This window comes from Puntigrus tetrazona, chromosome 2 (assembly GCF_018831695.1).
Source record: "Puntigrus tetrazona isolate hp1 chromosome 2, ASM1883169v1, whole genome shotgun sequence".
Classification (NCBI taxonomy): domain Eukaryota; kingdom Metazoa; phylum Chordata; class Actinopteri; order Cypriniformes; family Cyprinidae; genus Puntigrus; species Puntigrus tetrazona.
The window spans coordinates 3,790,524-3,802,936 of NC_056700.1; the positions used below are offsets into that span (position 1 = coordinate 3,790,524).

Sequence of the window (12,413 nt, forward strand, 5' to 3'; positions counted from 1 at the left end):
AATTCATATTCTTTGTCTCTTTTAAAAGAATACAGTAAAGAATAATACTTCCATAGACACGCATATTAAATCATATTGTATTGGAATAGTCACATGACCATTGTATGTAAGGCCTTTTGTGTGTGTGTTTGTGTAATATATCCTTCATACATGTAAACAGACTTTTTTTCAAATTAACTGATTAATTAAAAAAATTGATTTAGACAAGTATACGTCATTAATATAATTTAAGCGATGGTGTTTTTTAATAAACTGCACATTGATATGTGATTTTCATAAATTTGAATAAAAATGTGTAAAGGTGAACCTTTTTTCCTTCGTGAATAATACTGTATATTTGCCAAAGAATACATTTTTGTATTTAATTTAATTTTAACTTAATTTTGTAGAATGTTTTAATATCATGTTTTATATTTGTTTATTTGTCTGATTTTCTGCCATGATACTTGTATATAATCTATTTTCTGTAATTCAATCAAAAAAGCCAAAATGCCTTAAATAAAGGGTTAGGATGTAAACAGTGTACATAGACATTATAATCTGTGTTATTGCTCTGATTCAGAGCCGGTGTTCTGTCGATTTGTGCTACCCTGTCAGATTTTGGTAGTACAATTTATCAAGCCTAAATCTACCCTTACAGTAATGCAAAAATAGTAATTATGTCTTGTATTTGCAGTTTTGGCTATAAGGTATGCAGCTACTGGAAACCAACAATAAATGTTTTTTTCTACCTATTAAATCTTGTTTTATTGATGTCTACGCCTTCCCCAACCCTAAACGTTCCCTTACAGAAAGGGAAGGTTTAGCTGTATAGTGTATCCCTTGCAGAAACATTAAATAGTGTTGTTCAGCATGAGAAAAAGTATGCAATATTGATTTGTCGGATATCTCAACAGATTGGAATATGGTAACATGACAATCAGCTTATCAACTCAAAACACCTGCAAAGGTTTCCTGAGCCTTCAAAACGGTCTCTCAGTTTGATTCACTAGGGTACACAATCATGGGGAAGACTGCTGATCTTACAGTTGTCTAGATGACAATCATTGACACCCTTCACAGGGAGGAGAAGCCTCAAACATTTATTGGCAAAAAAGCTGGCTGTTCGCAGAGTGCTTGTTAACGGAAAGTTGAGTGGAAGGAAAAAGTGTGAAAGAAAAAGATGCACCACCAACCGAGAGAACCGCAGCCTTGTGAGGATTGTCAAGCAAAATCGATTCAAGAATTTGAGTGAACTTCACAAGGAATGGACTGAGGCTGGGTCAAGAGCCACCACGCACAGACGTGTCAAGGAGTTTATCTACAGTTGTCTTATTCCTCTTGTCAAGCCACTACTGAACCACAGACAACATCAGAGACGTCTTACCTGGGCTAAGGAGAAGAAGAACTGAACTGTTGTCCAAAGTCCTCTTTTCAGATAAAAGCAAGTTTTGTATTTCATTTTGCAAGAGTCTAGAGGAAGGGTGGAGAGGCTCAAAGCTCAAGTTTCTTGAATTCCAGTGTTAAATTTCCACAGTCTGTGTTGATTTGGGATACAATGTCATCTGCTAGTTCAATGTGTTTTTTAAAAACCAACGTCCCTGCAACCATTTACCAAGAAGTTTTGGAGCACTTCATGCTTCCTTCTGCTGACCAGCTATTTGAGGAAGCTGATTTTTTGGTTAAATGGCCATGGTGTCGGTGTGCTTCATTGGCTAACAAACTCACTAGATCTTAACTCCATAGAGAATCTATGAGAAACAAGAGATCAAAAAATGCAGATGAGCTGAAGGCCACTGTCAAAGAAACCTGGGCTTTCATTCCACCTCAGCAGTGCCACAAACTGATCACCTCCATGCCACGCTGAATTGAGGCAGTGAATAAAGCAAAATGAGCCCCTACCAAGTATTGAGTACATGTACAGTAAATGAACATACAGTGGCAAGAAAAAGTATGTGAACCTTTTGGAATTTCATGGTTTTCTGAATAGATTTGTCATAAAATTTTATCTGATCTTCATCTAATTCATTGGTATTGACAAACATAATGTGTCTAAAAATAATAACACAAAAAAATTTTGATCTTTCTTGTCTTTATTGAACACAATCATTCAACATTCAAAATGGCAGTGGAAAAAGTAAGTGAAACCTTAGAATTAATAACTGATTGACCCCCCCCGGCAGCAATAACCTCAACCAGGCGCTTCCTGTAGCTGTGGATCAGACCTGCACATCGCTGAGGAGGAATTTTAGGCCATTCTTCCTGGCAGAACTGCTTTAGCTCTGTCATATTCTTTGGACGTCTCATGTGTATGGCCCTCTTCAAGTCAATCCATAGCATCTCTATTGGGTTGAGGTCTGGGCTCTGACTTGGCCACTCCAAAAGGCGGATTTTGTTTTTCTGAAGCCATTCTGTTGTGGGCTTGCTCCGGTGTTTTGGGTCGTTGTCCTGTTGCATCACAGTTTCAGCTGATGTACAGACATTCTCACATTATCCTGAAGAATTGTCTGATATACTTGGGAATTCATCTTCCCCTCAATGATTGCAAGCTGGCCAGGCCCTGATGCAGCAAAGCAGGCCCAAATCATGATGCTTCCTCCACCATACTTTACAGTTGGGATGATGTTTTCATGACGATATGCCATGCCCTTTCTACGCCAGATGTAGTGCTGTGTGTTTTTTCCAAATAGTTCAATCTTAGTTTCATCAGTCCACAAAACATTTTGCCAATACCGCTGTGGAGTGTCAATGTGCTCTTTTGCAAACTTAAGGCGTGCAGCAATGTTCTTTTTAGTAAGCAGCGGCTTCCTTCGCGGTGTCCTGCCGTGGATACCCTGCTTGTTCAGTGTTTTACGTATTGTAGACTCATGAACGTCATGTTAGCAAGTTCCAATGATGCCTGCAAATCTTTGGCTGTCAAATCTCTTGGTGTCATTTTGACGGGGCGCCCACTTCTAGGTAGAGTAGCAACAGTCCCAAATTGTCTCCATTTGTAGATTGTTTGCCTAACTGTAGACTGGTGAATTTCTAAAGTCTTTGAAATAACTTTGTAACCCTTGCCAGCTTCATGTAAATCAACAATTCTTGATCGTAGGTCCTCTGAAAGCTCTTTTTGGCGAGGCATGGCTCACATAATCATGTTCTTCTTGTGCAGAGCAAACTCCAAAGGTTTGAGGGGTTTTTATCAGTCAAAGTAGCTGTAGTCCACACCTCCAAACTTATTATCTTAACAAGACTCCAGGTGTGCTAAAACCAATTAGCTCCAATTAGCTGTTTTGAGGTCATTAACTCAAGGTTTCAACTTACTTTTTTTCACTGCCATTTTGAATGTAGAATGATTGTGTTCAATAAAAACAAGAAAGATCTGAATTTTTTTGTGTTATTATTTTTAGACACATTGTGTTTGTCAATACCAATGAATTAGATGAAGATCAGATAAAATTGTATGACAAATTTATTCAGAAAACAATGGAATTCCAAAAGGTTCACATACTTTTTCTTGCCACTGTACTTTCCAGAAGGCCAACGATTCACTAAAATATTTTATGAAGTATTCTAATTGGTTGAGATCATAAATTGGTGGCCTTTGGTTAAATGTGAGCCACAATCATCACCCTTAAAAGAACCTAAGACTGTGTGCATTGGACTTATTTAATACACGAGTTTCACAATTTGAGTTGAATTACTGAAATAAATGAACATTGAACATTCATGACATTATTCACATTTATTGAGATGCACCTGTATATGAAAATATAAAAATATAAAATGATGAAATGATCAGTAGATATAATAATTTGATTATTTCCACATCATTCCACGTCTTTTTTTCTTGTCTTTCCCTGGCTTAGTGCCAGTTAAAGCACGGCACGTCAAAGGGTTAAATCGATTGCGTTTTAGGGGTTCGAGGCGTTTGGTGGGATAAAATCCTCATTAAATAACTGTGGTCGTTCTTGTTATTTCTATTGAACTCTATTGGTAACGACATAAATTGCGACCATTGTTGCTTTTGGGAAACGCACCCCTGATTAGATTGTGGCTGGTTTGTTATCTACCTTTCAGTACGCCACATTAAGTATGCCATTTAATACATTAAAACTTTGAATGTTAAGTGTTAACATTGACTGATGTCCTTCACAGGATTGAGGAGAGCCATATTTAATGCCTCTAACCAGACAATAATAGTATCATGTCACATATCACATGTGAGAAAAATGTTTTTGAAATACAAGACCTGCGTTGCTTATGTTTTGAACAGTTGAGCTCACCAAACAGACACAATTTCATTTTAATTTAAATCGAGTTAACCTGACTCAGTTTAATATAGAGAACAATAATAAGAACATCACATCCAGAAGCCAGACACTGATGTATATTGGGAGGACGAGTGTTATGTAATTCCTAGCTGATTTCTCCGTATGAGGTTTTTCTTGCCCAGAAAGGAAATGGAGCATGATTTCATCCTTCATTCACCCTTTTTCCTCACCGTTAACAGGACATTTGACACATCTAGCGGCTTGTGGCGACTCCAGGCATGCTTACAGTCTGTACATGTTAAATTCAGCTACGTTCTGCAACAATAAAATGCAAGTCGAAAGCTTTAAAATGCATGTAAGACGTATCACATATGGGTGCGTTTGGATTGTGAAGACACTTGAGAAGCTTACTGGATATTTGCACGCTTTCGTGCTGAAAACATTTAGCATGATAAACTTGAGGGGAACTGACTTTATACCATACTGTATTTGGTTGGCATTGCAAAAAAAGATCTGAGAAGAGACTCAGGGACCACTTGGTCTGATATTTTGTTATTTGATGCAATAGCATCCATTTCGTCCATGGCTATAGACTGACAGTGTGTAAGCAGTATAAGATGAAGCTCAAAGCTATTTTAGTAGCAGAAGGCCGTGGCTTTGCCTGGAGAATGACTCATCCCGAGTGACCCAAACATAACCCAAATGACATGGAATAAAAACTAGCGGATTAACTCGAGAGACGAGACCCAGGCTACAGTGCAGGGCAAAAGCTCAATGACATCTGTGACATCTGGGTACACTTTTGTTAATATGACAGGCTTAGACCCGTGCAGGCCTAATCCCAAATGCCAGTCTAAGAACAAGATGGCATTAAGATTACGTTACGCAGAGGCTCTTAATGTGTCTTTTGGTATTATTTGCTCGTTTATGATTAGTTTTTACTCCTCTGCGAGCAGGCGGATAATCTCTCTTCAGCTCAACATATTCACATTTGGATGTCGGGGTATCACATTTGTATTCAAACCTGGCAAGATGCATTAATCATGACATGAAGGTGAGCAAAAGATGAGAATTTTAACTTCTGGGTCAGCTGTTTAGTCCTTTTGGTGTGAATGCAGCTTTGTCAGAGTGGATTGTTAAATTTAGCACACATGTTCATTAATGATATAAATTATTAATGATATTATTTGGTAATTAATTATAATTTTCTAACAGTTTCTTTAAAAATATTGTCTTTTATCCGTTAAAGGAGTAGTTCACTTTCAGAACAAAAATGTGCAGATAATGTACCGTTATCCAAGATGTTCGTGTCTTTCTTTCTTCAGTCGTAAAGAAATTATGGTTTTCGTGGAAAATTCCGTATTTCTCTCAACATATTGGACTTCTACGTTGCCCCTGAGTTTGAACATCAGCTTCAAAGAGCTCTAAATGATCCGAATGATCTAAACGATGTTTTTAGACCTACCCTAGTCTTGCCGATTTAGTCCCTTTTGAGACTTTTTTTTTTAAAAAGTTCAGAGGCATATATGGAAACTTCTTGGACATACCTTATATAAGTTCTCATCTTGCCCACTGATCTATATACATCTTTATATAGATCAGTGAATTTGTCATTATGATGCCAGTATTAATTGAATAGATTAGATAATCTATGTTAAAATCATTTATACAATAATAAATACTTAATTGTTTAAATTTATTTTATAAACGCTACAATTCTGCCAATTCAACTATGCTATTTTATCAAAAAAAGGCATGGGTCATTTTAAAACCATTTTAATAGTTTCACCAGTTAGTAGTTAATAGTAATGTAGTAGTTGCTGTAATGTATTTATAGTAACATTAAAAATGTATTTTTCTATTTAGGATGACATGCCATCTCTACAGTTTTCACTACACTTTTTTCATTCATACGATGCACATCTTCCACTGGAAAAACACAAAAGAGCATTTATTCACTGTAATCCTGTGAGACCTCTGGAAAGAAGGACTAAAAGCCAGACCTGCTTTTCTATCTACTAAAGCAGAGAATTTAAAACTGCTGTTAATCCCCATTTGTCCAGAAACACTGCAGGCCTCAAATACGAAGTTCACAAGCATCACCACATTGTTTTATCTGCGCTCCTTTTTTCATTAAATAGCATGTTTATGCGCCATATTAGACTTGCTCTCAACCTAAAGACCAAAGCATGAAGGACACCGCTGTGTGCTTTGAAGCTGATGTGCTGACTTTGAGTGAAAATGCCAATGCCCTTGATCCTAGAGGACTAGCCTCAGGTCTGGCGTAATGGAAACTAAGCTGTGAAATTGCAGGAACGGCACGCTTTTGCGTGTTCGATGCAAGGCAGCTCTCATGCACAGAACTCACTAATGCATGCACATCTACATTTTTATTTCGCTCACTCTTTGTAATAGCACATTGCTAGTCTTTTCCAGAGCATCAGTGTATTATAACCAGAAAATCGTAGGTGTTGAGAACATTGGTACCCATTGCTCACATCCAGATCAGTTTCTGACCCATAAAGACCCATAAACATGAGCAATCTTCTATTTGATTGACACGTTTATTGTTGTATTATTATGCTTAATTAACCTTTAATGGTTATAATATAATTAACATTATCTTAATGGTGGGAAAATCACATTTTTGTGAGTGCGTTTGTGTGTGTGTGCAATAATCATTCATAAATCACTCACTTCTGTGAGTGTCTAGTTTGTGGATGATGCATGTCTGCTATCTAGTGGCTAAAGTAAAGATTACAGTCTCTCTCTCTAAGTCTCTGTCTATGAATGAGCTTTATTGACATGACTGTGTAGCACAATGACTTTTGAACATGTCATGTAGCATAGTAAATAAAGAATATATTTCTAAGCCAATGCAGTAAACGATAAACAATCAATCAATAATCAAAAATTAATTCTGTCAGGCACTGGTATCCGATGGAGTAAGCTTGCAGATGCATTATAATCCATTTGTAATCTGTCCAAAAGTTTTGTCTGAATACCTTAATAAAGACGAACATGAATGAGCTTCTCAAAGTCTGTACATGCTAAAAAATGCTTAATATTTTTTAATTAATAGACACCAGATTCGACAGGTTAGGTAAAGTTTTCAAGCGTGGTCACATATAATCCAGCCATATTACTCATTTCAGAGAGACCAAATGTAATTGCCTCCATTTTCGATTCTTTAAGACTCATCTGTGCCTTCACCTCATACACATGCCAATAAATGCTTTCAGAAGAGACTCGGGAAGTTAAGAGATAAATACAAGAAAGAAATCAAGCATCATGCTTACCCCAAATCAATCCTAATGCTAGTATATACCGAGAAAATGGAAAAAGTGCTAAGACTGAACCGTGTGGGACACCACAATCAATGCGTGATGAGGCAGACACATACTCTCCCATGAGGACCCAAAAAGGCTATTTTTAAAGTATGACTTAAGGTATGGATTTTCTACAAATTCCCACAGACGTTTTAAGTTGAGATATTAAAGTTTGCTGTTTAATCATATCAAACGCGGCTGATTCGGTGCTGTCATGTTTTTAAAACCTGACTGAAACACTTCACAGATCTCATTTGCATCAACAAATTACTCAAGTTCATTGAAAATATTCTTCTCCATAATTTTAGCCAATAGTAGTATATATATATAAAGGTGGTTTATACACTTTATTTATGATGCAATGGCAAAATAAAGTTTCTTACTCTCTAGTATAAGTCAAAAACTTCTTATATATATCCCTGTTCTTCTTCTTTTTTATGACATCAATTTAAGAGATGTAAGACCGCAGGGGCAGGATAATGGAACACCCCCATTACTTCACAACTTGCTGGATTGTGGGAGACAGGGTCCGTCCTGTTAATGCAAGTTAATACAAGGGTGCTAAATCAAGGGTAGATGTGAACTACGGAAAATGAGAATATCACCACTGGGCCAGACACATGGGACGATTGAAAACACTGCATAGACTGAGGAGTGGGAAAAAAATCAAATGCTGGAATGTGATATTGCCTTGTGCTCTTACTGAAAAGATCATTTCTTTTTTTTTCTATCTATCTATCTATCTATCTATCTATCTATCTATCTATCTATCTATCTATCTATCTATCTATCTATCGTCTCTTCACTAGACGGGCTGCTATAGACTTTTATTTTAGTGAAAACATGTCAAAGCCACCCATGTCATTATCTCCTCCACATCACGTCTCTAAACGCAGACATTCCCGTGATGTAGTTTCAGCGAAATGACAAGGATTCGGAGAGAGGAGGCACTTTAAACCAAGCGTGACATTTATTCAACTTTTTTTGAATTGACAAACAAGTAAATGATGGAATCATTTAGGCGTGACAGAGGAGCCACACAAAAAGTAGACGTTGGAGACAATGAGGACAGCGGACCGATGGCAGGACACTCCTGTGTGGGATTAGAATTTTTAAAAAAGCACAACGATGAAATAAAATTGACATTATCTTGTATCCTTATTTGAAGTGTCTTGATCATCTGAAGAAGAGGAAAATAAAGTCCATCAGCAATCGACACCGATGATAGCTTTCATTACACGTGCATCAAGATGCAAATTAAAATGCTTTATATAAATAATAAGCGGTTTGTCGTACTTGTTCAGCCAGCCATGATGTGCTTTACAAAAGCTGTGGGAAAAACAGGAAAAATATAAATCAATATTCTTGCGTTAATGCATATTTAGTCCAAATTTAATTGCAAACATCCAAAATCAGAAATTTTACTCAATGAGACAACACTGCCATCTCATTCTGAGTAGACATTAAATATTTTGTTCTCATTATCACTTCTACGGCATTGACATGAACTGCGACGTTATCTGCCGATGACAGATTTGTTGATTTATGAGGTAGCACGTATCACTGGACACGCTGATGTTGAATGAAACAGCAGGTGATGGAGGTGGAAAAGTGTGTAGAAACTCACCTTCATAGTTTATACAGCCGTTGGCATCCTCCTGCCCAGCCATCAGCTGCTCAACCTCATCTTCCTTCATCTTCTCACCTACAGAGAAGACACGGTTTCACAAGTTTCCCTACATGAAGTGTAGTTTGCCATCTTGTCTTTGGAGTTGCTAGTCTGATGCTAATGCATTCCTAGATTTGAGTATAATATCTAATAAATACCTATAATGGTGCTTCCAAGGATTTTGCAAATCCAGTAGAATATTAAATGAGTTCATAATGATTATTTGAGATGTTTGAAGCATACCCAGGGTAGCGAGGACGTGTCTGAGTTCAGCACCCATCACTGTTCCATTGCCCTCTTTGTCAAACACTCTCAGGCCCTCAACAAAGTCTTCAAAGGTGCCGCGGTCTTTGGCCTTGCAGATGTGTTGATGCATGGGCAGGAACTGGTCAAAATCCAGCATCTTCACACTCATTTCTGCCAGCAAAAGAAGCAAGATGAATCTGTGTGGCACGTTCGGGATGAACAGTTCGGCTCTTGGCGTTTGAGAGCTTCATTTTAGATTTATAGACCGTGTAGGTGTGAGGGACAGATTCTGGTCTCACCTTCAGCTTTGGGTTTGCCTAAGACGTGCATAACTTCAGCGTTGGTGGGGTTCTGACCCAAAGCCCGGATCAGATCACCACACTGAGCGAAGGTGATTTTCATCTCGTTGGTTGGCGTCCTGTCGAACAGTTGGAACGCATCCTTAAAATCTGCAGAGAAAAGGCAGTCGGGCTTGAGTTTTTCACACTCCAACAGACATAAACCCTCTGTTCTGGCCATGCTTTAGATCACTGGCAGTTTGAAGTCTCTGTTAGATCTCTGTCCCTGGAAATACAGTGTTGAGGGTTTTTACTTTTTTGCCAAAATCAAAACTATGTGAAACCTGCTGTGGTGCCCCCTTTATGAGTTTATTTCTTCTGTTCTCTTTGACATCTCTGAAAACACATCACTCATAACTGCAGTAAATAAACATCAATTTTCTGCAAAGCTGCTTTAAAATTGTACACTGTATTTATTAGTATTTATTAGTATTTTTTTAGTATTTAGTTTGCAATATAAAATGTATTATTTCGGATGTTTTTATTTATGTTTAAAAAAATAGTTTGAATAAACCTTCCTGCAATTGTTTTTTATATCTGTTTTGTTTCTTGTGTTAAGTATAAATCTAAAATGTAAGTAACAATAGCGGCGTTATTTTCTGTGAGTATCGTTTTTAAGCTAAAGTAATATTGAAATGCATGCAAACGTCTCACTTACCCTCAATCTGCTCAGCGGTGAACTCGATCTGCCAAGAGAGATAGAGAGAAAATCAAAAATAAATAATCATGCAAACGCTGAGGTTTAATGAATCACATACAATACTACAATGGGATTGCATGTTGGAAATGTGATTATTAATGTCTAGGTGCTATTTGTCCTTCAGGGCATCACCCATTCTCTTGACACACACCTACACACACACACACACACACACACACAGCTGGTAAATGTCTGCACACTCCCCCGGCTCTGGTTACTCAAACTCAATCCTGTTTGTCCTGTGACTCATTGTCCAAAAGAATTTATGAGCAACCTTGAGCCAGAGGGTACGTGTGGCCCTGCGGGTGTAAACCCGATACCCCTTTTGTCATTATAGCGCAAACTATTATCAGTCAGGGTTAGCAGACTTAGACAGTGATTGAAGGCTGCAAATGCATGACACTGACAAGACGCTCTTTATGGCCTTAGGAAATAGGAACATGCCAAATAACAAAACTGCTAACAATGCAACTACATTTTTTAAAGACGTAAACGTGTGTTTTGTCCATAGATGCTGAATCGTTAACGCACATTGCCCACCGAAACATCACAAAAACAATGCATGATAATTTACCAAGTACTTAGAAATATTGCATCTGTTCTAGCTGAATGCCTTGCTTTATGTCTTTAACGAAATCTGTAGAAATCTTGATTCTGCGAAAGCTTCAGAATGAACAATTCCATAAGTTTGGGTGGTCCGTTCTAGAGCAGCGTAATCAAAATCGCATTGTGTGTGGCCTAAACCTCAATGGTTTGGAACATATATTACGGCTTCTCCTAACCCCAAAATTTCAGACTATGGAAATGGGGTGTAGAGTGGCAATGTTGACCACTGAAATATCTCCTCTGAAACTTGATCTTCCCTGTCAATTTTCCACCATTGCATTAGGAAATCCAAATACTTCTTGACCTGCAAAAAACCCCCAAAAAGCTTGGGAAAGCGATACACCACAGGGTATTATGTTGTATTTATAAGTTTTGTGTTTAAATACGCGGAATTTATGCAAGTTGCTAAAACATTTGGATTTGGGAAAGACAGAATGCTGAATTCTCAGACAACTGCCAAACAAACACTGACAATTGTTTAGTTCAAGCAAATGGCTTTTCAAATCAATTCTGAGCTCTGCAGATTAAACAAATATGTGCGATGCTCGCTGCCAAGCAGTAACGGTGGAAGATAGCATCTGTAGATGCTTAGCCAATGATTCTGCAGGTTGTTCTTTTGGATGCATTAAACGATGTCCCTGATCTTGCTTAAAATAGCTCATGGACATCAATGAAAGCCACAAGAGCGTAACAGTTGTCTGCAAGATGACATTTGTCATCAGAACAGTAGATGATTCTTTAAAACAGAGGTTCCTAAACAGAGTTTTTGTAGTGATGTTTGTTTCCTAAAAAAATCAATGCCTATAAAGCAACCTAGAATTAATAAAACAAACAGATGCCAATCAAGTGCAAGAAAGAGCCTTGAAGTCTTTATAAGAATTATAGCACTACATTTTCATTTTTTCTTGGTCGTCATCATAATCAATAACGAAATGGAATACTCAGTGTAAACTAAACGTCAGACTAGACACCATATTCAATTTGATAGAAATTGACCTGAAGAGTCTCTATATTTCTATTGGTTGGCATCTGAATGCTCCACATTAAGTTTGCAGTCTTCCCTGACTAAGTCCATCTCTTGCAGTGGATCTCAACAACTTAGATGTTGGTACCTGGACTTCAGCTGGGTTAAACTCTGGCTCCTTGGGGGGCTCAGGCTCTGGGGGCTTGGGCGCAGCTGCTGGTTTGGGCTCTTCCTTCTTCTTGGGGGCCATGTTGATGGTTACGATGCAACACAGAGGGACGGAGACAGCACAGGGTCAGACACACTCTGGGTACAGGACTCCATGC

General features: G+C 37.9%; 1 protein-coding gene across 1 annotated transcript; it reads right to left on the bottom strand.

Moving 5' to 3' along the window:
- Window positions 1-8,511: 8,511 nt before the first annotated feature.
- myl13 (myosin, light chain 13) lies at window positions 8,512-12,413 on the bottom strand. The gene is made up of 7 exons (XM_043254572.1): window positions 12,236-12,413; window positions 10,476-10,503; window positions 9,779-9,928; window positions 9,477-9,650; window positions 9,192-9,269; window positions 8,861-8,893; window positions 8,512-8,744 (listed from the first exon to the last, which is right to left on the bottom strand). The coding sequence occupies exons 1-6, from the start codon at window positions 12,335-12,337 to the stop codon at window positions 8,865-8,867; spliced, it is 561 nt and encodes a 186-aa protein (XP_043110507.1). The 5' UTR covers window positions 12,338-12,413; the 3' UTR covers window positions 8,512-8,744; window positions 8,861-8,864.